This window comes from Papio anubis, unplaced genomic scaffold (genome assembly GCF_008728515.1).
Source record: "Papio anubis isolate 15944 unplaced genomic scaffold, Panubis1.0 scaffold226, whole genome shotgun sequence".
NCBI classification, from domain to species: Eukaryota; Metazoa; Chordata; class Mammalia; order Primates; family Cercopithecidae; genus Papio; species Papio anubis.
In genome coordinates this window covers 43,362-69,574 of record NW_022162306.1, presented here as the reverse complement: position 1 = coordinate 69,574, position 26,213 = coordinate 43,362, and the positions used below count along the sequence as shown (strand labels likewise).

Sequence of the window (26,213 nt, the reverse complement as noted above, 5' to 3'; positions counted from 1 at the left end):
CCCGCACTTTCCTGTCCTCTGGAAACTGCCAGTCTATTCTCTATCTTCATGAGATCCACTTTTTTTTTTTTAAGCTCCCACATATGAGTGAGAACATCCTGCTCTGCTTTTTGTAGGGCGTGGGATCTTGGGCAAGTTTATTTGACTTTTCTGCCCCTTAGTTTCCTCATCTGTGAAATGCAGTCAGGTATAGTGCTTACCCCCAAGAGTTGTTATGAATAAGATAATGGAAATAAAGAACTTAGCACTGTGCCTGGCATCCAGAAGGCACTCAATAAATGGTGGCTGTGCTGCTCATGGTGAAGGTAATATAGATTGAACATCCCTAATCTGAAAATCCAAAATCCAAAATCTTCTAAAATTAGAAACTTTTGGAGTCCTGACATGACACTCAAAGGACATGCTCATTGGAATGTTTCAGATTTTTGGATTAGGGATGCTCAACCAGTAAGTACATATAATATTCCCAAATTAAAATAAATCTGAAATCTGAAATGCTTCGGACCAGAAGCATTTCATTCTGGTCCGAAGCATTTCAGATAAGGGATACTCAACCTATAGTAGTAGTAATGGTAAATAACTACCACCACTACCACTGCTACCCTTGGGATAGAGGGATCAATGCATTCAAGTGCCTACATTTTTTTGCATAGCTAACCAAAGTGTTGGTAGAGGCAGCAGTTGCTGTTCCTGAAGGGACAGCAAGGCAATTGTTCTGGGCTTCACAGACAATGTCTGGGGCTTTAAAACAAAGTTGTTTATGGAGGTATGACTGAAAATGATTCAGTAGCGCATAATTCTCAGCAAAGGAGTTCTGTTTATTTTTGCCAATCCTTTTCTGCCCAAGAACCTTAAAGAAAAAAATATGTATTTCTAAGGCTCAATTTTGGTTGATCACCCATGACTTATTGTCCACAAGCTTTGTCAGCAGCATCTGGGTACAAAGATGTAAAGTCTCTGTTCTTTTTTACCAAGGTGGTCTTCATTCTCAGTGGATGCCATCTCACTCTTCTTGAGCCTCTCAGTGAGTATAGGACTGGTTTGATGGCTAGAATATAGATATACAGGAACAACGGGTTCTCAGGGATGTGATATTAGGGTAGGTGGAGTTGTATGGGGAGTGTAGAGATATTATCAAATGGAAATTTAAAAACCGGGTAGTCCTGATAGTTCTGGAGATGAACCTGTTTGCTGAGGGAGGGATATCAGCTGTTTCTTTTGGTTTCCCTGTTTTTCTCTTTAGTAGTCTGTTGAAAGTAAAAAGAGAAAAAGGTCAGTTATTGTAAGTGAAGCCAAGTGCCAGGTTTCCTGTCCTTCCCAGACCATTTCAGGGTAGGAGGGTATTGGCCAGTTTCCAACAGGGTATAAACTGCACCCCACGAGGCGCCCATCCTCTGCCCTGGCGTCGTACTTTCTCTCACTCTTGCTCTCTCCCCTCTGCCCTTCATTTAAGTAGTATTAACTATAAGAACCAAGGCTTCTTCACAGGAATTTTCCAGTAACATCTTTTCTGTGTCCCAAATGTCCATTCTTTTTTTTTTTTTTTTTTGCCCTAAGTTCTGGAGTTATAGAAAGGAAAATGGATTTAAATTTTCAACAAAGATTTAGGGGTAGTTACTGATATCTTAAAAAAAACACTTCCTCTTCTACCACTTCCTTCCACTCTACTCTCTACTCTCATCCTCACCCCTTGTCCCCAGAGCAGTGTCTGTCTCCTTGTTAGTGGCCCAGGCCAAGTCCAAGCCCCTCCATGTAGGTGTAACAACCCAAAGCTCCAAGGTAGCCAGGGATATAAAAGGTCATGTCCCTTTCAGAGCTGAGATGACATTATAATATTGACAGTTAACAATCTTGGAGACTGGGGTCCTAAGGAATACTGAGAATGAGTGGCCAGTAACTACAGCCTTTAAGCCCTCATAGCTTTTTTTTTGTATTGGGAGAAATGATATCTGCTTATTATAAAAAAAGAAAATTTCTTTTCTTTTTTTTTTTTTTTTGAGACGGAGTCCCGCTCTGTCGCCAGGTTGGAGTGCAGTGGCGCTATCTCAGCTCACTGTAAACTCCGCCTCCCAGGTTCAAGCGATTCTTCTGCCTCAGCCTCCCCAGTAGCTGGGACTACAGGTGCTTGCCACCACGCCCGGCTAATTTTTGTATTTTTAGTAGAGACGGGGTTTCACCATGTTGGCCAGGATGGTCTTGATCTCTTGACCTCGTGATCTGCCTGCCTCAGCCTCCCAAAGTGCTGGGATTACAGGCATGAGCCACTACGCCCGGCCAAAAAAAGAAAATTTATAATAAAAAATCCAAAGGAAAGGCATTTAGGCCTTTTACATCTCACAATCACCTAGTATCTTTCAGTGATATTCCTCCAGGTATTTCTATATCTGTATATGTATCCTGCTATACGTGCTGTACTCTAACTTGCTATTTTCCCTAACAAAAATGCCAGGTTGTGGAAAACTTTCCATGTCAATAAATAGAAGTCCACATTAGCCTTTTTAATGTATGCATAGTATTCCACAGCATAGATGCATCCTAATTTATTTAGCCATTCTCCATTGTTGGACATATAGGCTGTTTCCCACTTTTAGTTATTGTACACAGTGCTGTGATTAAACATCCTTGAGGGTCGTTTTTTGGGTACTTGTGTAACTATCCTTGGAGACAGCTCAAGAATTGAGATTACTAGTTCATAGTGTATTCATGTTTTTAAAGTTCTTGAGATATATATATATATATATATATATGAGATATATATATATAAAGTTCTTGTACTTCCACCACTGGAATCATAAACTTTAAGATAACCCTATAGCCATCTAAAGATCTTGTGTCAGCCAGTGCTGGGGCATCATGCTGGACTACCAGAAGATGGTACCCAAGCACCCTTCCTGTACTTCTTCTATTTCTCTTCTCCTAATCACCAACCATAGAGTGAGGAAAGAATTTCAGGCTCAAAATTGGAATACTATTGTAGAAATTGTTAAGGAAGGCCTATGTAAATTTTCTTCTCTAACCACTGATCCAGCATTACCTTCAAAAATATTGTCATCAACGTATGGAGCTGGAGTCTATAAGTCACTCCTTCAATTGTAGTGAAACTTCGTAGTGTTCTGAACTCTAGTTCTCCTAGAACATTCACCTTCTTTCATGGGTTCATCTAAAGCAAATGTTACTGACATATTCTTTTTAGGGCGTAATCTTGTACCTTCTTTCTGTACAGCAAGAAGATGGGGGAGGGGATGGGGAAGTTAGTTGGTGTCCACGTGTTCAGGGATTGGTCACTGAGTATTAACATTTAAAGGGCCATTTACCTGTAGGATTGACTTTAGAGGCTTAGCTTCTGTTGGGCATTGTTCTAGATGCTGTCTTTTCTCCTTTGACATTCCTGTTCTGGTGGATAAGCTGGGGGAAGATAGAAAGGATAAGAGTAGTAGAAACAGACACACTTCAAGCTTCTTTATCTAGTGCAGCTACTACCCCATCCCTGCCATATGCCTTTGGGCAATGTGACAACAGAGCAGGAGGATGTTTAGGCCTTTTGCTCCTCAAAACTCTGATCACCTCCTATTTTCTTCTTCTTTTTCCTCTTTTCAACATTTCTGTCCTCTCCCATCATTCCTCATTATTGGGAGGATTGTAGAACTAGACACTGAGAATCTGGAGTAGGTTCATGGCATTCATCCGTAGAATAATGCCAGTAGGCTCTTTAAGAGGCTTATGTTCATTTTCTCTTCCACATGGCAAATCAGAGATTAGAAACCCTGTTTTGGGGAGGCCGTAATGCTGATAGGTTGGCTTACCTTTATGAAAATCATTCCCCTCACATGACCACTCAAGTTATGCCAGGGGTGGGGTGTACCTAACAATGTTGGAGTGTTGGTGGGCACTGCCGTAGCCCCATTTGAGCCAATGATATCAAGAGACTTGCTCAGTGCCACCCAGAATCCAAGCACCTCCCAGAACTCCTCGCTTGTGAGAAAGACTGATCCCTGTTGCTTTTCTTATCAGTAAATCTCATGGAGGCATCTCAGTACCTGTGTGATGAGCATCTTTCTCCAGAGCCTGTGTTATTCTTGGAGATTGAGATGCTCGAGGTAGGTGGTAGTTGGCAGGTATTAATGACAGCTAATAGCCAGCGCAGTCCTTCAACTATGGGCTGATGGTTTCTTCTTTCAAGGTTTCTGATGGCTGAACATGGCTCCTGTGACAGAAGAGAAGGATGCAGACCTGGAGCCTGGGACCCCTGGGGCCCACAGAACCAGTCACTCTCATTCAAACAGTGGAGGAACACATAAGCTCTGCTATGCCTAGAGAGGCTCTGAGACTTCTAGGAGACACTCAGCATTCACATCTGAGAAAGCATAATAAAGCTGAGGTCCTTTAATAAAGTGGTTGTGGTGTCTGGGGTGTGTGACCTTGAGCAAGTCACATAGAGTCTCTGAGCCTTGGCTTTTTTATCCATAAAATGGGGATATTCATGTGTCCACTTTACAGAACTATTTTGAAGGCAGAATGCAATATTTGTTACCACCATCAAGTCAGGAATCACTATGGGTGTTGCCTGACAGCGAGAGACTTTGTTGCAAACCCAACATATGGGGCTGATTATAGAATGGGCCAAGGGCTGCATCTGCTGGGCTCCAGAGGAAGAGGGAAGGAAGGGGTTGACACTTACCACTCGGCATGGGCACTTATTCTCTTTCACTAGCTTCTTTAGAAGTAGATAGTCAATAATATCACAAGGCATGAGGGCTTTCTTCTTGTCTTGTTTGTTTGCTAAGCTAAAACAGAGCATATGAGAGAGGGAGGAAAAAAGAGTGCAAGAGTGAAACCAAAATAGAAGCAAAAGGCGAGAAAAGAAGGGAAAGAGGAGGAGAACAAATTCTACTATAACTGCTACATATCCAGGAATTAGGTTTAAAGACATACCTAATGAGATGAGCTAGACATTTTTCTAGCCAACTCCCAATGAAGGAAAGTATAGCACAAATCATTTGAATCCACGATAGTCCCCCCAGGGCTCATTTCTCACTTCCCCTACATTATGCTATCAAGCTTTAATTAGAATTGCTAACTGGGCTATGAACAGATTTGGAGTTTTTACATCCTTTCCCAAACTCTGTTCATGCTCTAGTTGGGGTTGCTAATGAGGAATGAAAGAGGCATAAAGGGAGTTGGGGGCGGGGATGAGAATTGACTGGCCACCTGCATTGTCACCCTGGAATAAGTGCTAGTTATGTAACTTTTGAGCAATCTGATCAGAGAGGAGGTCATTGGCATCGATTGTACAAGATAGGGGTTCTCTGCTATCATGAGGTTTCAGGATCAGAGACCGAAACCAGAAAAGATAATAAGCAAATCCAGGAAGGTAGTATTCAGGAAGAGTCAAGGGGTGGAGGTGGTGGATTCCGCTTTTCATTTCCTTTTGATGCTTCCCTTCAAAATTACCTTTGTACAGTTAGGTAACATGTCCCCCATGGCAGTGTGTGGTAGAAAGTAGCTCTTGAGAACAGACCCCAGAGAATTGGGCCGCTTTACCTCCCTGAGCCTAAGGGAACAGAAGGCCTAGCTGGGTGTGACAAAGGGACCACCCAACCCTTCATTTCTATACTTTTCTTTTTTTTTTTTTTTTTTTTTTGAGACGGAGTCTCGCTCTATCACCCAGGCTGGAGTGCAGTGGCCGGACCTCAGCTCACTGCAAGCTCCGCCTCCCGGGTTTACGCCATTCTCCTGCCTCAGCCTCCCGAGTAGCTGGGACTACAGGCGCCCGCCACCTCGCCCGGCTAGTTTTTTGTATTTTTTAGTAGAGACGGGGTTTCACCGTGTTAGCCAGGATGGTCTCGATCTCCTGACCTCGTGATCCGCCCGTCTCGGCCTCCCAAAGTGCTGGGATTACAGGCTTGAGCCACCGCGCCCGGCCCCATTTCTATACTTTTAAGGGTACAAATTGGGAAGCGGAAATAGGACATAAAGGCAGAATCTTACAGTAAGATGGGTTTCCCTGCCACTCTTTTATCAGACAGCAGATGTGTTAAGATGATCTTCACTTCCTGCATGCGTCTTATGTCACTGGAATCCAGGACGAAAACAAGCCCATGGGCCTGTGCATAGTAGTTTGGCCATGCTTCCCGGCCCTTCAGATCTCCATTCAGGTCGTAGATGGAAAGTTCATACTCATCTAACAAAAGTGTAGTCAGTTCCGATTTCATACAATGGTCTGTCTTACTGGGAAGTACTATGCATAGGGGAAAAGAGGAGAAGCAATCACTTAGATGGAAACTCCATACTCATCTAACAGCAGTAGAGTCAGTTCCGATTTCATACAGTTGTCTATCCTACTGGGAAGTACTATGCAGAGGGGAAGAGAGGAAAAGCAATCACAAAGTAGGGAAATATAGTTAGATCAAATAATTTGTTGAACCCTGACTAGAGCCTGCTCTGAGAAATCCCACTGAAGCATCCTGCCACCCTGCCCATACTTGGGTACTATCTTCCTAAATAATCGCTTTACCCATACTATCCTCTCCTGGCTCAGTAACCTTTAGTGCGTGTCCACTGCTTCCAGATATAATACAGACTCCTTCACCTCCTAACCTGCCAGACCTATCTCCTAGTGCTATAACCTGACGGGTGTCCACACTGTCCCTGGTACATACCAAATCTGTTCTTCCCTTGGCTCCTTTGCCCCTACTTCTCCCACTCTACATCAATGTCATGCTTTCTCTTGCCCTGGGATTTTACAAGATGTCATTCTCTCTGCTTAGAACACTTCTACTCTTTGCTCAGTTAATGCCTATTTTTTAAAATGTCAATTTTGATCTTGTTTATTCTAGAGTTTTCCCACACACCACCAGCCATCTGGATAAGGTACCTTTCTTCTGAGTTTACCATTGTCATAGCACATATTACAGTGTTGTAAATTCTATGGTTTATTTATCTGGGTTATAAACTGCAACAGGACGGGAACTCTTTCAATTTTATTGAAATTTATTCACCATTATATCCATGATGCCAAGCACATTCATTATTGAATTAATCTGATAAATGAATGAATGAACAGAAGGTCCTTCTCTCCCACCCTTCAATACCCAGCTCAAGTACTGTTTAGGAAGACTTCTCTGGCCTGTCCACTTCGCACTTCTCTCTCTCTTGTTGAGCACATGGTCTGTTGAGCTGGTCCTTCACCTCTTTTTGTGCTTACTTTGTCTCTCCAACTAAAACATAAGCTATATGAGGGAGGATGTTTGTATTACCATACACAAAGTAAGTGTTCAATAAATGTTTATGGTGATTGTTACTGTAGATGAAGGTATGAAGTTGTCTTCCACATATCTCTTCCAAGAAACCATGCTAGACTTAGACACATTTTCCTTTGAAAAGCTATAGCCAGAACATAAAATCTCACAGGGAATTCCATACCTCATTCAGCTCCCATAGAAATGGAGTTGAAAACGGCAGTCTTGGCTGGGCACGGTGGCTCGCGCCTGTAATCCCAGCACTTTGGGAGGCTGAGGTGGGCGGATCACCTGAGGTTAGGAGTTCAAGACCAGCCTGGCCACCCTGGCAAAACCACATGTCTACTAACATACAAAAAAAAAAAAAAAAAAAAACCCAGCCAGGTGTGGTGGCACACACCTGTAATCCCAGCTACTTGGGAGGCTGAGGCAGGAGAATCGCTTGAGCCCTGAAGAAAGAGGTTGCGGTGAGCTGAGATCACACCACTGCACTCCAGCATGGGGGACAAGAGTGAAACTACATCTCAAAAAAACAAACAAACAACAAACAAAAAGAATGAAAATGGAAAACGGCAGCATTTATATGCATTCCAGTCTGTTGAACTGACCATTCTAGCCTAGCTCTCTTCCCACATTAGTAGCAAAATGACTTTATATATTCTCTATACCCATACCTGGGAGCACTAAGACTAGAATTCATAACTTCTTATTTGTAGTCTTAGATCTGCATGTGACATTTTCCATAGGACTGCCAAAATGAGTCATTAATGTGAAAAGTTAGTAATATGCTTTTGGGTCTTTGGAAATGAGAATACATATATATGTATGTGTATGTATACATTATTATTATGTTTAAATGTGATTTTCATAACATCTCTTCTGATTTCGTGTTAGGCAATGAACTTTTAAATTATAGCTTTCAGATAAAATAATTTTCAGCCACAACTTTGATGTGATATTTGCTATATCTGTATTAGACTACTCAAAAATAGTAAGTGGGCCAGGGATGGTGGCTCACACCTGTAATCCCAGCACTTTGGGAGGCCGAGGCAGGCAGATCACCTGAGGTCAGGAGTTCAAGACCAGCCTGGCCAACATGGTGAAACCTTGTCTCCACTAAAAATACAAAAATTAGCCAGGCGTGGTGGCGGGCACCTGTAATCCCAGCTACTCGGGAGGCTGAAGCAGGAGAATCACTTGAACCCAGGAGGCAGAGGTTGCAGTGAGCTGAGATCTCACCATTGCACTTCAGCCTGGGCGACAGAGCAAGATGTCTGTCTCAAATTAAAAAAAAAAAAGTGACTAGGTTAAAACTCTAAAGGTAATATTAGAGTTTCCTTCATCAAGAAAAGCTTTATATATTTTTTTGCCCTGTCAGAGAAAAAAATTTTTTTCCTTAGTTTTCTTTTTCTTTTTGCTTGAAACCTTACCAGTTCCTTCAGTTAGTGCATTCTATTGTTGGTGAACCCTAGATGCTGTGAGCAGTTGTTCCCTGACAATTTACATTTATCTTATTTCCTCTATTAAAGTATAAACACTCTAAGGACAGGTACTGAGTCTGATTCATCTCTGTATCCCTAGTGAAGTGTTTCAGAAAGCATGGTCCGGGCACCATATAATTGAGAATTATGCAGGGGTGATTGTTAAAGCCTAGTCCAGACCAAATGAATCAAAACCTCTAGGCTTGGAACACAAGTATTTGCATGTTTAATGAACTCCCTATGGTTAACAAAATCCTGAGGTGAGTCTTCTGCACTTTAAAGCTTGAGTACCACTACCCTAGAGAGCCATGAAACTCATGCCTGATTATGTCTCAGCATCATCTGACGAGCTTGTTAAGATACAGATTCCATGCTACACACCTGTAATCCCAGCTACTTGGAAGACTGAGGTGGGAGGATCGCTTGAGCCTGGGCAATCAAGGCTGTAGTGAGCCATGATCACACCACTGTACCACTGCACCCCAGTCTGGGTGACAGAGTGAGACTCTCTCAAAAAAAAAAAAGAAAAGAAAAAAAAATGGAAACTGTAGATTCCATAGGCCCTTCCCAGACCAAAGTTTTTGAATCTCCAGGTCCCCTGTCAGTAGGGTTGAAAGCTCTCCAGGTGACTCTGGTTACGGTTACTGGTTCTCAGTATTCACTGTTCTCCATGATCACCTGTAGAGCATTGTATTTATTTATTTATTTATTTATTTATTTATTTATTTATTTATTTTTAAGCCTGGAGTGCAGTGGCACCATCTCGGCTCACTACACCCTTTGCCTCCCAGGTTCAAGCAATTCCCTTACCTCAGCCTCCTGTGTAGCTGAGATTACAGCCCCCCGCCACCACACCCAGCCAATTTTTGTATTTTTAGTAGAGACGGGGTTTCACCATGTTGGTCAGGCTGGTCTCAAACTCCTGACCTTGGGTGATTCGCCCACCTCGGCCTCCCAAAGTGCTGGGATTACAGGCGTAAGCCACCACACCCAGCCATCCCCAGGCCTCGTTCTCTTAGGGTTTGAGTCCATAGATCTGGGGTGGGGCTGAAGCATCGTGACTTTTTTAAAAAGCTCCCCAGGTGATTGAAATATATAGCCAGGTTTGAAAGGCACTAGTCTAAATGTCCTCATTTAGGGCACCTGCTTGTGCCAGTGGTTGGGTTTCTTCTTGCCTTACATGACCATGCCAGACAAAAGAGTTTTAGTGAATGGTGTCAAAAATAATGACTTGGAGGAGGTGGCATAAGATGGCTAAATAGAATCCTTCAGTGATGGTCACCCCTGCAGGAACACCAAATTGAACAACTATCCACATGAAAGCACCTTCATAAGAACCAAAAATCAGGTGAGCGATCATAGTACCTGGTTATAACATCTGTATTTTTTTCTTTTTTTGAGACAGGGTCTCACTCTGTTGCCCGTGCTGGAGTGCAGTGGCTCAGTCTCAGCTCACTGCAGCCTTGACATCCTAGACTCAAGTGATCCTCCCACCTTAGCCTCCTGAGTCACTGGGATTATAGGCATGTGTCACCATACCTGGCTAATTTTTGTATTTTTTTTTTTTTGTAGACAGTTTTAGCATGTTGCCCAGGCTGGTCTTGAACTCCTGGGCTCAAGCGATCTGCCTGCCCTGGCCTTCCAAAGTGCTGGGATTACAGGCATGAGCCCTCGCACCCCACCTTGGTTATAACATCATGTCAAGGAAAGAGGCACTGAAGAGGGTAGGAAAGACAGTCTTGAATCACCAGTACCACCCTTTCCTCATCCCCTGGCAGCACCACATGGCACAGAGAGAGAATCTGTGCTTGGAAGAGAGAGTGCAGTGATTGTAGGACTTTGGATTGGAACTCAGTGCTGCCCTGTCACAGCAGAAAACTACATAGGGCAGAATTTGCCTAGCACTTATGGAGGAAGCATTTAGACCAGCCCTAGCCAGAGGGAAATTGCCCATTCCAACAGTTGGAACCTGAGTTCCAGCAAGCCCTGCCACCATGGCCTGAAGTGCTCTGGGGTGCTAAATAAATTTGAAAGGCAGTCCAGGCCACAAGGACTGCAGTTCCTGGGCAAGTCCTGGTACTGTGATGGGCTTGGAGCCAAGGACTTAGGGGGCATGCAACCTAGTGAGTCACCAGCCAGAGTGACTAAGGGAAGTGCTTGTGTCACCCCTCCCCCTAGTGCCAGGCAGCACAGCTTGCAGCTCCAGGAGGAGAGGGAAGAGTAAAGAGAACATTGTCTTACAACTTGAATACCAGCTCAGCCACAGGAAAATAAAGTACCAAGCAGAGTCCTGAGGCCCCCATTTCAGGCCATGGCTCCCCGATGACAGTTCTAGACCCATCCTGGGCCAGAAGGGAACCCAGTGCCCAGAAGGGAAGGACCCAGTCTTGACAGGATTCACCACCACCTGACTAAAGAGCCCTTAGGCCTGAGTAAACATCCCAAGCAAGTGCCAGGCAGCAGTCACCATGGGCCTTGGGCAAGACCTGGTATTGTGCTGGCTTCAGGTGTGACCCAGCACATTTTCAGCAGTGGTGGCCATCAGGAGAGACTCCTGCTTGAGGAAAGGAGCGAGAAGAGTAAAAAGGACTTTGTCTTGCAACTTCAGTACTAACTCAGCCACAGTGAAATACAGCACCAAGCAGACTCCTAAAGTCCCTGATTCCAGGCCTTGGCTCCTGGAGGGCATTTCTAGACTCACCTTGGGCCAGAAAGGAAAACGCTGCCCTGAAGAGAGAGACCCAGGCCTGGCAGGACTCACTGCCTGCTAACTAAAGAGCTCAGGCCTTGAATAAACATTGGTGGTAGCCAGGCTATAGTCACTATGGGCTCGGGGCTGTGATGGCCAATTCTGCTTGAGGAAAGGAGAGAGGAATATAGAGAGGACTTTGTCTTGCAACCTGGGTACTTGCTCAGCCCCAGTAAAATAAAGCACCAAGCAGATTTCTAAAGCCCCTGACCCCAGGCCCTAGCTCCTGGTGGCATTTCTAGACCCACCCTGGGCCAGAAAGGAACCTGCTACACTGAAGGAAAATACCCTTTCCTGGCAGGATTCATCAGCTACTGACTGAAGTGCCCTTGGACCTTGAATAAATATCAGGGATAACCAGGAAATAGTTGCCACAGGCCTTGGGTGAGACCCAGTACTGTTGGCTTCATGTGTGACTCAGCACAGTCTCAGTGGTGGTGGCCACAGGAGTGTTTGTATCACCCCTTCCCCAACTCCAGGCAGCTCAGCACAGAGAGAGAGAGAGACTCCATTTGCTTGGGAGAAGGTAAGGGAAAAGAACAAGAGACTTTGCCTGGTAAACCAGGGAATTCTCTCAGATCTTACCCAAGACCACCAAAATGGTACCTCTACAGCTTTATAAGAGTCACAGCATTACTAGGCTTAGGGTGTCCCCTAATGCATATACAGCTTCAGTGACCAAAGATTTGATCACAACACTCAATTCCCTTTGAGTCCTTCTCAAGAAGGATGGGTAAAAACAACCCCAGTCTGCATAGATTAAATACCTAACTTTTCAATGCCCAGACTTTGATGAACATCAATAAACATCAAGACCATCCAGGAAAAATGACCTCACCAAAAGAGCTAAATAAGGCACCAGTAACATATTATGGAGTGACAGAGATAAGTGACCTTTCAGACAGATAATTCAAAATAGTTTTGAGGAAGATCAATGAAATCCAAGATAACACAAAGAAGGAACTCAGAATCTATCGGATAAGTTTAACAAAGATTGAAATAAGAGAGAGTGGCATGATATACTTAAAGTATATCAAGGAAAAAAACTTTTATCCTAGAATATTATATCCAGCAAAATTATCCTTCAAACATGAAGGAGAAATAAAGTATTTCCCAGACAAACAAAAGCTGAGGGATTTTTGTCAACACCAGACCTCTCCTCCAAGAAATGCTAAAGGGAGTACTTCAATCAGAAAGAAAAGGATGTTGATGAGCAATAAGAAATCACCTGAAGGTATAAAACCCACTGGTAACAGCAACTCACACAGACAAATACAGAGTATTGTTATAATACTGTAATTGTGGTGTGTAAACTACTCATAGCTTCAGTACAAAGAATAAAAGATGAACCTATCAAAAGTAACAACTACAGCAACTTTTAAAGACAGTATAATAAGATATAAATAGAAACAACAAAAAGTTACAAAGCAGAGGGGATGAAGTTAAAGTGTACAATTAATATTAGTTTTCTCTTTGCTTGTTTTTGCAATCACATTTTTCATCAGTTTAAAATAATGGGGTCTCCAGGGGGCAGTGGGTGAATATTTTAAAAAATGGGTTATAAGATGTTATTTGCGGCCGAGCGCGGTGGCTCAAGCCTGTAATCCCAGCATTTTGGGAGGCCGAGACGGGCGGATCACGAGGTCAGGAGATCGAGACCATCCTGGCTAACATGGTGAAACCCCGTCTCTACTAAAAAATACAAAAAAAAAAAAAACAAACTAGCCGGGCGAGGTGGCGGGAGCCTGTAGTCCCAGCTACTCGGGAGGCTGAGGCAGGAAAATGGCGTAAACCTGGGAGGCGGAGCTTGCAGTGAGCGTCTCAAAAAAAAAAAAAAAAAAAGTTATTTGCAAGCTCCATGGTAACTTCAAATCAAAAAACCTATAACAGATAGACAAAAAATATAAAGCAATACATCAAAACATACTACGAGAGAAAATCACTTTCACAAAAAGGAAGACAGGAAGGAAGGAAGGAAAAGACCACAAAATAACCAGAAAGCAAATAACAAAGTGTCAGTAGTAAGTCCTTATTAATAATAACATTGAATATAAATGGACTAAACTCTCCAATCAAAAGACATAGGGTGGCTGAGTGGATTAAAAAAAAACAACAACATGATCTGTTTCCTACAAGAAACACACTTCATCTATAAAGACACATATAAACTAAAAGGGATAGAAAATTATATTCTATACAAATAGAAACCCAAAAGAGCGGGAGTAGCTATACTTCAGACAAAACGGATTTCAAGACAAAAGCTATAAAAAGAGACCAAGAATGTCATAATGATAAGGGGGTCAATTCAGCAAGTGTATATAACAATTATATGTGCACTGAACACTGGAGCACCCAGATATACAAAGCAAGTATTATTAGAGCTAAAGAGAGAGAGATAGACCCCAATACAGTAATAATTGGAGATTTCAGCACCCCACTTTCAGCATTGGACAGATTATCCAGATCAACAATGAAACACTGTACCTAATCTGCACTATAGAGCAAATGGACCTCATAGATATTTACAGAACATTTCATCCAATGAATGCAGGATATACATTCTTCTCCTCAGCATATTGATCATTCTGGCAAGGCTGTGGAGAAAGAGGGACCCTCATACACTGTTGGTGAGAACATAAATTATGTTCCACTATGAAAGTTCCTCAAAAAACTAAACATAGAACTACCATGTGATGCAGCAATCCACCTGCTGTGTATATATCCAAAAGAAAGGAAATCAGTATGTCGAAGAGATATCTGGTGTCCCATGTTTATTGCAGCACTGTTCACAATAGCCCAGATTTGGAAGCAACCTAAGTGTCCATCAACAGATGAATGGATGAAGAAAATGTGGTACTTATACACAATGGAGTACTATTCAGCCATAAAAAAGAATAAAATATTGTCATTTGCAGCAACACGGACAGAACAAGTACATGATATTAACTTAAATAAGCCAGGCACAGAAAGATAAATTTCATATGTTCTCACTCATTTGTGGAAGCCCTAGAGTAAAATAATTGAACTCATGGAGATAAAGAGTAGAAGAACACAGCCGGGTGTGGTGGTTCATGCCTATAATCCTAGCACTTCGGGAGGCCAAAGCAGGCAGATCACCTGAGATCAGGAGTTCCAGACCAGCCTGGCCAACATGGTGAGACCTCGTCTCTAATAAAAATACAAAAATAAGCCAGGTGTGGTGGCACATGCCTGTAACCCTGGCTACTCGGGAGGCTGAGGTAGGAGAATTGCTTGAACTCAGGAGGTGGAGGTTGCAGTGAGCTGAGATTGTGCCACTGCACGCCAGTCTGAGCAATAGAGCGAGACTCTGTCTCAAAAAAAAAAAAAAAAAGAGAGAGAGAGTAGGATAGTTACTAGAGGGTGGAAAGGGTAGTGAGGGGAGGGAATGGGACGGTTAATGGGTACAAAAATATAGTTAAGATCTAGTATTTGATAGCACAACAGAGTGACTATAGTCAGCAATAATTTGTTGTACATTTAGAATAACTGAGGGAGTACAACTGGAATGTTTGTAACACAAATAAATGGTGAATGCTTGAGGTGATGGATATCCCATTTACCCTGATTTGATTATTACACATTGTATGCCTATATCAACGTATCTCACATATCTCATAAATATATACACCTACAATGTACCCATACAAATTTAACAAATTTTTAAAAATGTCTTGTGTGCCAAAATATTTTATAGCTGGTGTCTTCAAGTGTTCACAGTATTACTTGCAGACGGGCATTTCCTTCCTAGGCAATTATCTGTTCTTGGCAATCAGCTTAAAAACATTCGCAGCAGCTGGGCACAGTGGTTTAAGCCTGTAATCCCGCCACTTTGGGAGGCCGAGGGGGGTGGATCACCTGAGGTCAGGAGTTTGAGACCAGCCTGACCAATATGGTGAGACCCTGTCTCTACTAAATACAAAAAGTTAGCTGGGCGTGGTGGCACATGCCTGTAATCCCAGCTACTTGGAGGCTGAGGCAGGAGAATCCCTTGAATCCAGGAGGCTGAGGTTGCAGTGAGCCGAGATTGCTCCATTGCACTCCAGCCTGGGCAACAAGAGTGAAACTCCATCACAAAAAACAAACAACAACAACAACAAAACATTTGCAGGGACAAGGGAGGTAAATTATTCAATTTTGGGCACAGAGTAACCTACTAGATTGATTCTGATGGTCCTGCATAGACAGAGGTGGCCTGAGACATTCTTCAGAATGTGATATCAGTGCCCATTAAAAAATTATCTGTGAATGTAGTCACAACCAATAGATTTATGAATAATCCCCCAGATATTCACTGAGAACAAGGCAAGTTATGCAGTAACAAAATAAATAGATTTTAGGCAGTGTCCTCTAGGAATTAAAATGGGAAACAGACAGTATTCTCACAGGCAAAATAGCATACCGGTAATTGCAGGTGAGTGCTTCCAAAAGCTGGCTGGCCATCAGAAACCCCTGAGGAGTTCTTAAAATATGGATTCCTAGGGCCCACCCAGACAAAAGGGAATCCAGGGATGAGGTTGAGTTGGGGCTCTAGAAAATTATCCCCACTTTTTTCAATAATCTTGTGATTTTTGCTGGCTCCTGGATTTTTCCTGCTGCTATTTACCTTCTTAAACATTTCTGCCTATCAGAGAATTGGGAGAAGCAAGGAGTTAAGTTTGTTTCCTACAAGGGGGGATACAAAGCTGAACCCATTGGCTAAAATGTGAGGCTTGGAGCTGCTAATGGGACAGAGGAAGTTGTTACAGAAAATGGCAACATGTCGTCGGGCGCAGTGGCTCACACCTATAATTCCAGCACTTCGGGAGGCTGAGGCAGGAGGATTGCTTGAGGCCAGGAGTTCCAGACCAGCCTGGCCAACATGGTGAAACCCTATCTCTACTAAAATCCAAAAATAAATTAGCCAGGTGTGGTGGTGCATACCTGTAATCCCAGCTACTCGGGAGGTTGAGGCATGTGAATCGCTTGAACCTGGGAGGCGGAGGTTGCAGTGAACTGAGATTGCACCACTGCGCTCCAGCCTGGGCAACAGAGTGAGACTCCGTCTCGGAGAAAAAAAAAAAAAAAGAAAATGGCAACATGTTGTCTTAGGTGAATGGTGGAATGGGGGAGAACATCCATTCCATGAATATTTATTGAATACCTACCTGAAAATGCTAAAAGACCACAGGCTAAAGATACAGAGAGGAAAAAATCCATTATTTCTCTCAAGAGGCTCACAATTTAGGGGATGGACTTACAATTGCCTGATGATGTAATAAGTGCATGCCAGAGCGATGCATGGAAGAGTGGGAGCTGAGGCAGGAGGGCACTGATAGGGAAGGCTTTCCTGAGGTCAAGCTGGGCTGTGACTTGAGGCTTTTGATTTAGCAGGTAGATAATGGCAGAGGTAAAATGCTAGGTAGTGGGATAACATGTACAGAACTAGAAAAGGGGGATGGCAAGTCATTTGTTGTGGCGGTATCAGAGGGCATGTGCAGAGAGCATGGGAAATGAAGTTGGAGGAGGACTCAGGGACCAACTCATAGAAGGCTTTGTGTGCTGCTAAGAAACTTGAGTTTTATCTTGAAGATAATGGCATTGAACAGTTTTGAGCAGGGAAGTGCCATGATCAGACTTTTGTATTAAGTCCTTCTGGTAGCTATGTGGATTGAATACTGGGAGGACAACTGGAGATGACAAGATCAGCCAGAAGGCTCCTGCTGTAGTTCAAGGAAATTGATGAGCACTTCAGGTAGGTCAGTGGCAGAGGAGTCAGGTTAGCCTTTTTTGGCATCAGGGATGCCAGGTTAGATAAAACTCAACCACGTCATCATACTACTTCATTTATTCAGTAAACATGGATGGAGGGCATCCTGTGACAGACAGTGCTGGCTTCTTTGATTGGTCCTTAATAAGTAGTATAGTACCTTTCTGAAATTCTGTGTCACTGCTTCTTGAAATGTCAAGATACTGAACTAGAGACCTGGTATTAAACTTGCACATATCGGAACTGACAACATTTCTCAAGCTTCAACTCTCTATATTAGCTGTCACAGAATTTCATGTTATTAAACTTCTTTATCATCCCACACTTGTCTCTCTTATCTAGACCAAATTCCACTTTAATTGAGCCCTGAAACTAGACATCATTTCAAACATGCTATCCTTCATAATTAACTGCAATGATTTACATAGTTTGAACTTATGCATACTGACCCTATGAAAGGACTTTCAATTAGGATAGCTTATAAAGGGAGCAGGTGATAGACATTACATAAACAGGCTGTTTATATAATGTGGGGAAGGGAGGGAGGGAGGGAGAGAGACAGTGTGTGTTGGAAGGTGTTTATGCGAAAAAAAAAAAAAAAAGGGAAACTGAGGGCCATGAAGTAATGCTAGGAAGGAATGATTATTTCACTGGATTCTGGGGTCCATGGGAGACCCACACCAGTATCTAATGCTCTCAGTTCCTTACATTTTTGGAATGCCTCCACAAGAACAGTTTTGCCTGAGTTGTTCAAGCCAATGATAGGGATGGTCACATTCCTAGAAATGAAAAAGAAAAATGAGCCAAAGTCTTAAAACAGTTAGGTTTTAGGCTAAACAGAGAGTTATACTCTTCCTTAGTGTTTGGGATTCTGCCTGCAGTAATCTCAATGCATGTACCATAAAAGGCCCAGCCAAAGCAGTAGAAGGTGGTATGGGAGTCCCTCATCAAAGCCCCCAAGGATGCTTTTCTTCCCTGATTCGCTTAACCTTGTACAATTGGCCATCCCTCCTCAACCCTGCTCCCAATCTTACAAACAACTGCTTAATCACTTCAACTAACAATATATATTATGAAGATTTGTACCTTGAGGGACTATGGGCAGATTTGTGGGAGGAAATAGTGGAATAGGCCTAGGGAAATAATTGTAATATTACCTTCGTGTCTCTTCTGTTGTCTTTAGCCAAGAGCAGCAGGAGGTCAAAAGCCGGAACATGATTCATCTTAGTTCTTAAATATTAAGAGAAGAAAGAAAATAAGAAATAAGTTCCATTATAAACACTGAGCCTTTAGTCAGTCAGATTTCAAACATTAATCCAGGTGTCCCATCCTCAAAGATTGCCAGGGAGCTGCATAAGCTTCCCAGGTGATGTCAATGCACAGCTGGATTTAGAAGTGAATGCCTAAGTAAAAAGGATAATTTAGGCAATCACTTCAAGGTTCATCCATGGAAAGCGGATTGTTTCCACTTTTTGGCTCTTATGAATAATGCTGCTATAAACATTTGTATATAAGTTTTTGTGTGGATATGTTTTCTCTTGGGTATATACCTAGGAGTATTACTGCTGGGTTATGTAATAAATCTATATTTAACCTCTTGAGGAACTGCCAGCCTGTTTTGCAAAATGGCTACAACATCTTACATTCCCACCAGTAATGCTTGTTTTTTTGTTTACAGCTATCCTAGTGGGTGTGAGGTAGGTTTTTATTTATATTTCCCTAGTGACTAATTACAGTTGACCGTTGAACAACATGGGTTTGAACTGCATGAGTCTACTTATACCAGGCTTTTTTTTTTTTTTCGACCGAATGAGGATATTTGTGAATGTGAAACCATGTATATGCAGGGCTAACTTTTCATATATATGGGTTTCATAGCGCCAACTGCAGGATTTGAGAATGCACAGATTTTGGTATATGAGGGGGTCCAGGAGCCCATTTCCCCCAAGTTTACTGAGGGACAACTATATGTTGAAGCCCAGAATTGGAGGAAGCCCTGGCTGGGTTAGCAAAGTACTTCAATTGATGCTTAGATGGGCCTTGCTTAGCTATCTGATGAGCACAGTTTATGTGCTAGCTTATTAAGGGATAATTTATCAGGGTTCTGCAGAGTCATCCAGTCATTTACTGGTCTGGAGAGTTGCCATTCCAAAATACTCACATTTCATAGCATTTGTTATAGCACAGCTCACGCCCTAGGAGATCATTAGGTTTCCCATAAAGACGTCCTGGATAATGGCTCTGGCTTATGCCAGACAAAAGAGAAACCTTATATATGGCCTGTGATCAAAACCAGCCTTACTCCAGTTTTGCACATGAAGCTGATATGACCAGGAGCCTGAAACATCAGAGCCTAATTGTCTGGGTTCTATGATAGCCATCTCCCTTGGAGAAGAGGCCAGTAACTGCTTCATGTCTGTTTCCTAATAATTGGCAGAGCCTTCTAACTTGATGTCAGGCTCTCTGTGTTTGTCAGTGCCACTAAGAAGTGTCAAATTGGCATCACACAAGTTCTTCCTTTATAAGGAAGGGTAGGTAGGATAACCCAACTGGGAAAATGATTGAATTAGGGATGACTGGTCTGATCCTTTATTTCTAGTGCCTCTTCTGGGTAACCTGAAGTGAAATCACCTCAACTAAACCTATCATTTCCAAATTTCTTTTCTTATCTGTAAAATGAAGATAGTGACATATTTTGCTTACCATGAGGTGGTTATTTATCTGATAAGTTGATTCTTTTTGGATGGAAGACATAAGATATGCAGAGTAATAGGAAGATGCATTGAGCTTTCTAGCCTTCTTGTCAGATTAACACAGCTCAGGCTGTCCACTTATAAAAGCTATGGCAATGTCCTAATAATGGTTGTCAAGGTACTGACATGTTTATGGCAACAACTACCTGGTTCATAGCAACCAAACTTATATCTCCTTACCTTGTATGATTTTAGATAATTACTAAAGGAACTTTTAGTCATCATAGTTTTTATTCATTTTAAAAAATATTTATATAGAATTTACTGTGTGCCAGGGCTCATTAAAGCACTTTATACACATTAATTCATTTAATCCTTACTACAACATGGCAAAGTAGGGGCTATCATTCCTACTTTTCAGAGATGAAGTTGTTCACAAAGGGGTTACATAACTTGCCAAAGGTTACCTAGCTAATAAATAGTAAAGCCAGAATTCAAACCTAGGCATTCTGGCTTCAGAGTTGTATTAGGTCAAAGGTCTTGCAGACCTCAGGTACCAGAGAAACTGCCTCTGCTCTGGGTATCTCTTCTAGCCAAACTGTATCATACTTAGTGAACTTTTTATAAAACACTTTATTTTTCAGAATCGTTTTAGGCATACAGAAAAATTGCTAAGACAGTACAGTGAGTAACTATCCCCAATACCCAGTTTCCCTCATTGTTAACATCTTGTGATACTGCATTTGTTACAATTAATGAGCCAGTATCAATACATTGTTATTGACTAAAGTCCATACTTCGTTCAGATTTCCTTAGTTTTTAACTTAAGCTTCTCAGATTTTGTTTTGTTTTGTTTTTTAGAGACAAGGTGTGGCTCTGTGGCCCAGGCTAGAGTGCAGTAGTGTGATCATAGCTAACTGCAGCCTCAAACTCCTGGGCTCAAGCAATCCTCCTGCTTCAGCTGCCCAAGTACCTAGGACTGCAGGCATACACCACCATGCTTGGCTAATTTATTTTTTGTTCTTTTTAGAGAAGGGTCTTGCTATATTGCCCAGGCTGGTCTCAAACTCCTGGCCTCAAGTGACCCTCCCACCGTGGCCTCCCAAAGGGGTGGAATTATAGGCATGAGATACCACATCCAGCCACTGTATTTGTCTTTGATGACCTTGACAGGAGTGTTCATCAGGTGTTTTGTAGAATATCCCTAACTTAGTGTTTATCTGATGTTTTTCTCATGATTAGACTGAAGTTACGCGTTCTTGGGAGCAAGGCCACAGAGGTAACATGCCATCCTCATCACATCATATCAAGGATACATGCTGTCAACATGACTTATCACTGATGATGTTAACCTTGATCACCTGGCCGAGGCAGTGTTTGTCGGATTTCTCCACTATAAAGATACTCCCCCTACTTTCTATCCTGTACTCTTTAGAAGGAAATCAGTATGCATTGGCCACACTTATAGAATGGGGATTTATCCTCCACCTCCTTGAGGTGGAGTATCTACAAAAGTTGCTTGGAATTCTTCTGTATGGGGGAGGGGGTCTGTCTATTCTTATGCATTTGTCTATTAAATCATTTGTTTATACAGTATTGGCTCACATATATTTATTTTATACTCTGATTATAATCCATACCACTTTATTTTCTTGTTCAAATTGTTCCAACTTTGGCCTGGGGAGCTCTTTCAGTTGATTCCTCCCTGTGACATACTTTCATCATTGTAGGTTTTTTAAAATTTTTATTATTTTTTTTGAGACGGAGTCTCACTCTGTCGCCCAGGCTGGAGTGCAGTGGCGCGATCTCAGACCACTGCAACCTTCGCCTCCTGGGTTCAGGTAATTCTACTGTCTCAGCCTCCCGAGTAGCTGGGACTACAGGCACACACCACCATGCCTGGCTAATTATTGTATTTTTAGTAGAGATAGGGTTTCACCGTGATGGCCAGGCTGGTCTCGAACTCCTGACCTCAGGTGATCCACCCGCCTTGGCCTCCCAAAGTGCTCAGATTACAGGTGTTAGCCACCGCACCCAACCCACATACTTACTCTTAATTCTAAATTTTGAATTGGATCACAGACCAGGCCTTCAGCTAGGGTGACTTATGTACCTATTTGACCAGAACAGACTTGATGTGTGTTTTCCCCCAAGCCCATGGCCAAACTTGTATCCTAACCTGTTTTCTTTCTTGCTTGCTTTTTTTTTTTTTCTTTTTTTTTTTTTTTTAAGATCAAGTTTTGCTCTTGTCACCAAGGCTGAAGTGCAATAGTGTGATCTCGGCTCACTGCAACCTCTGCCTCCCAGGTTCAAGCGATCCTCCTGCTTCAGCCTTCTGACTAGCTGGGATTACAGTCATGTGCCACCATGCCTGGCTAATTTTTTTTTTTTTTTTTTTTTTAGTAGAAATGGAGTTTCGCCATGTTGACCAGGCTGATCTTGAACTCCTGACCTCAGGTGATCTGCTCCCCCCTTGGCCTCCCAAAGTACTGAGATTACAGGCGTGAGCCACTGCGCCCGGCCTCCTGGCCTGTTTTCTTATGGTGTCTGGGCTAAGAATGGTTTTTACATTCTTAAAGGGTTAAAAAGAAAAAGAATATATGACAGAGACTGTATGTGGCCTCTAAAACCTAAAATATTTACTATCTGGCCATTTTTAGGAAAAATTTGCCAACCTCCATCCCAGAATCATTACTAATAGTGCCTCCTTTCATTCACAAAAGTGTCCAGGCTTGGATGATATTCTGTATGAACACTTATCTTTATCTGAATGAGGCACTTTACAGCCCTTTGAAAGTTCTCAGCCGAAGGCTTTTCTAAATATGTAGATTGATTTTTGGCCAACTGGAGGCTGCATTTTCCCCTCTTTTCTCCATACTTGCCATCCAAGGGGAGCTGTCTATAGCTGAGATCTTGTGCTAACCCTCAAGGGAAGTAACCCACTTGATACCACTGTTTTTCCATCATGCCCAGAAATGTGTTAGGTAGAGGAATAATTTACTGTACCTTTCTCCCATCTTGATTTAGTTGTTTTCTTATTTTATAGATGACTGTGAATTCATGTTATTTTCTTTGGTACTTGCTTAGAAGTATGGAGGAAAAGTTTTGACTGAAGAAGGTGAATGGAAATGTGACTGAGACAGGAAACATGACTGAGACAAGCTGAATTCTGATTAGACCTTGTATTAGGCCATTCTCACACTGCTATAAAGGAATACCTGAGACCCGAAAAGAGTTTTAATTGGCTGTCAGTTCTAGTGGCTGTACAGGAAGCATGGCACCAACATCTGCTCAGCTTTTGGGGAGGCCTCAGGGAGCTTTTACTCGTGGCAGAAGATGAAGCTGGAGCAGGCACATCACATGGTGAAAGCAAGAGCAAGAGAGTTGGGGGGAGGTGCCACACAATTTTAAACAACCAGATCTTAGGAGAATTCACTCACTATCATGTGGACAAACCATGAGGGATCCACCCCCATGACCCAGACGCCTCCCATCAGGCCCACCTCCAACATTAGGGATTACATTTCTTTTTTTTTTTTTTTTTTTTTTTTTTTTTAGAAGGAGCTTCACTCTTGTCACCCAGGCTGGAATGCAGTGGCGTAATCTTAGCTCACTGAAACCTCCACCTCCTGGGTTCAAGCAATTCTCCCTCCTCAGCCTCCCAAGTAGCTGGGATTACAGGCACCCACCACCATGCCCAGCTAATTTTTGTATTTTTAGTAGAGATGGGGTTTCACCATGTTGGCCAGGCTGGTCTCAAACTCCTGACCTCAGGTGATCCACCCGCCTTGGCCTCCTAAAGTGCTGGGATTACAGGCATGAGCCACCGCGCCCAGCCAGGGATTACATTTCAACATGAGATTTGAGGGTACAAATATCCAAACCATATAATTCTGCCCTGCCCCCTCAATTCTTACGTTCTTCTCCCATTTCAAAATACAACCATTCCTACTCAGTATTCCTGCAAAGTCTTAACTCATCCCAGTATTAACTCAAAAGTCTCAATTTCAAGTCCAAAGCCTCATCTGGAGATAAGTTTCTTCCACCAATGAGCCTATAAAATTAAAACAAGTTATTTACTTCCAAGATACAGTGGAGGTACAGGCATTGGCTAAACATTCCTGTTCCAAAAGGAAGAAATCAGCCAAAAGAAAGGGGCTACAGGCCCTAAGCAAGTCCAAAACCCAGCAGGGTAGTCATTAAATATTAAAGCTCCAAAATAGTCTCCTTTGACTCCATGGCCCACATCCAGGGCACACTGGTATGAAGAGTGGGCTCCCAAGGCCTTGGGCAAGCCATACCCATGGACAGCCTCTGTGGCTGCTCTCACAGGTTGAAGTTGAGTACCTGCAGCTTTTCCAGGCTCAGGGTCCAAGTTGCTGATGGATCTACCATGCCAGGATCTGGAGGATGGTGACCACCTTCCCAAAGCTCCACTAGGCAGTACCCCATTGAGGACTCTGTATGGGCCCTCCCACCCCACATTTCCGCTCTGCACTGCCCTAGTACAGGTTGTCTGAGGGCTCTACCCCTCCAGCAGGCTTCTACTTAGGCACCCAGGCTTTCTCATATATCTTCTGAAATCTTGGCAGAGGTTGCCAAGCCTCCTTCACTCTTGCATTCTATGTGCCCACAGGCTTAACACCATATGAAAGCCACCAAGGCTTATGGCTTGCACCTTCCAGAGTGGTGGCTCACACTGTATCTGGGGCCCTTTGAGTCAAGGCTGGAGCTGGAGCAGCCTGGATGCAGGGAGCAGTGTCCCAAGACTGTGCAGGGCAGCAGGGCCCTGGGCTGGCCCAGGGAACCATTATTTTCTCTTAGGCCTCTGGGCCTGTGATGGGAAGGGCTGCCTCAAATATTTCTGAAATGCCTTCAAAGTCTTTTTCCCATTGTCTTGGCTATCAGCACCTGGCTCATTTTTAGTCATGCAGAGCTCTGTAACAAGTGGTTGCTCTGCCACCTGCTTGGATCCTTCCTCAGAAAAAGCTTTTTCTTTCTTTGCAGGTGGCCAGGCTGCAAATTTTTCAAATGTTTACACTCTGCTTCCCTTTTAATTATAAATTCCAACTGTAAATTATTTCTTTGCTCCTGCCTCTGAGCATAAGTTATTAGAAACAGCCAGATCACATCTTAAATGTTTTGCTGCTTAGAAAAATTTCTTCTGCCAAATACCCTAAGTCATCACTCTTAAGTTCAAACTTCCACAGATCCCTAGGGCATGAACACAATACAGCCAAGTTCTTTGCTAAGGCATAACAAGGGTTACCTTTGTCCAGTTCCCAACAAGTTCCTCATTTCCATCTGAAATCTTGGCAGCCTGTACTTCACTGTCCGTATCACTATCAACAATTTAGTCACAAGAATTTAACTGGTCTCTAAGAAGTTCCAAACTTTCCTTCATTTTCCTGTCTTTTTCTGAGCCCTCTGAACTCTTCCAAACTCTACCCATTACCCAGTTTCAAAGTTGTTTCCACGTTTTCTTTATAGCAATGCCCCACATCTGGTACCAATTTTTTGTGTTAGGCCATTCTCGTGTTGCTATAAAGGAATACTCAAGACTGGGTAATGTATAAAGAAGAGTTTTAATTGGCTCATGGTTCTACCAGCTGTACAGGAGGCATGACACCAACATCTGTTTGGCTCTGGGAGAGGCCTCCGGGAGCTTTTGCTCATGGGAGCTTGCACATCACATGGTGAGAGTGAGAAACAGAGTAGGGAGGGAGATGCCACACACTTTTAAACAACCATATCTCATGAGAACTCACTCACTGTTGCAAGGACAGCACCAAACCATGAGGGATCCACCCCTATGACCCAAACACCTCATACCAGGCCCCACCTTCAACATTGGCGATTATATTTCAACATGCAATTTAGAGGGGATAACTTCCAAACCATATCAGACCTCATGCAAGGTAAAATATTAGTAATAACTAGGATCAGGATAATTTTCTGGTTACTAATTGACTAACATTAGATCGGTTAGCATGAGGATTGGTGAAGAGCAGGCTTATGATGAGATTGAATTTAAGAAGACCAGCATATATGGTATTATTTAATATTATCTTGACAATTAGTAGAGATAGAATCAGTGAAGAGTGAACAGAATTGCCTAGTGTTATGTGTCATCAGGAATAAATTATAGCTTTTAAACTGAAATATTAGAGAGGCATAAGTAAATATCATGGCAGTTCCCCCAGTGGGTATAGTTTAGTTTTGTTGGTTGTGGGATTCTACTGATGTGACCCTGGTATGACACTTCCCTTTCAACCCAACCTGAGT

General features: G+C 42.8%; 2 protein-coding genes across 3 annotated transcripts in view; one reads left to right on the top strand and one right to left on the bottom strand.

The window, feature by feature from the left end:
- The window catches only part of LOC116268528 (tRNA (uracil(54)-C(5))-methyltransferase homolog), an 81,632-nt gene extending 60,110 nt beyond the window's left edge, over nucleotides 1-21,522 (top strand). The window contains exons 16-17 of one of the 2 annotated variants that reach the window (XR_004181400.1): nucleotides 6,837-6,870; nucleotides 21,171-21,522. The gene's annotated coding sequence lies outside the window, so the exon portion shown is untranslated. The remainder of the gene's footprint in view (nucleotides 1-6,836; nucleotides 6,871-21,170) is intronic. The other variant, XR_004181399.1, reaches the window with a different exon arrangement.
- Nucleotides 1,222-20,040, bottom strand: LOC116272847 (ADP-ribosylation factor-like protein 13A). The gene is made up of 9 exons (XM_031661690.1): nucleotides 19,939-20,040; nucleotides 18,393-18,465; nucleotides 17,944-18,014; nucleotides 5,989-6,238; nucleotides 4,679-4,784; nucleotides 4,038-4,204; nucleotides 3,315-3,405; nucleotides 3,035-3,215; nucleotides 1,222-1,247 (listed from the first exon to the last, which is right to left on the bottom strand). The coding sequence occupies exons 2-8, from the start codon at nucleotides 18,449-18,451 to the stop codon at nucleotides 3,087-3,089; spliced, it is 873 nt and encodes a 290-aa protein (XP_031517550.1). The 5' UTR covers nucleotides 18,452-18,465; nucleotides 19,939-20,040; the 3' UTR covers nucleotides 1,222-1,247; nucleotides 3,035-3,086.
- Nucleotides 21,523-26,213: the final 4,691 nt, after the last annotated feature.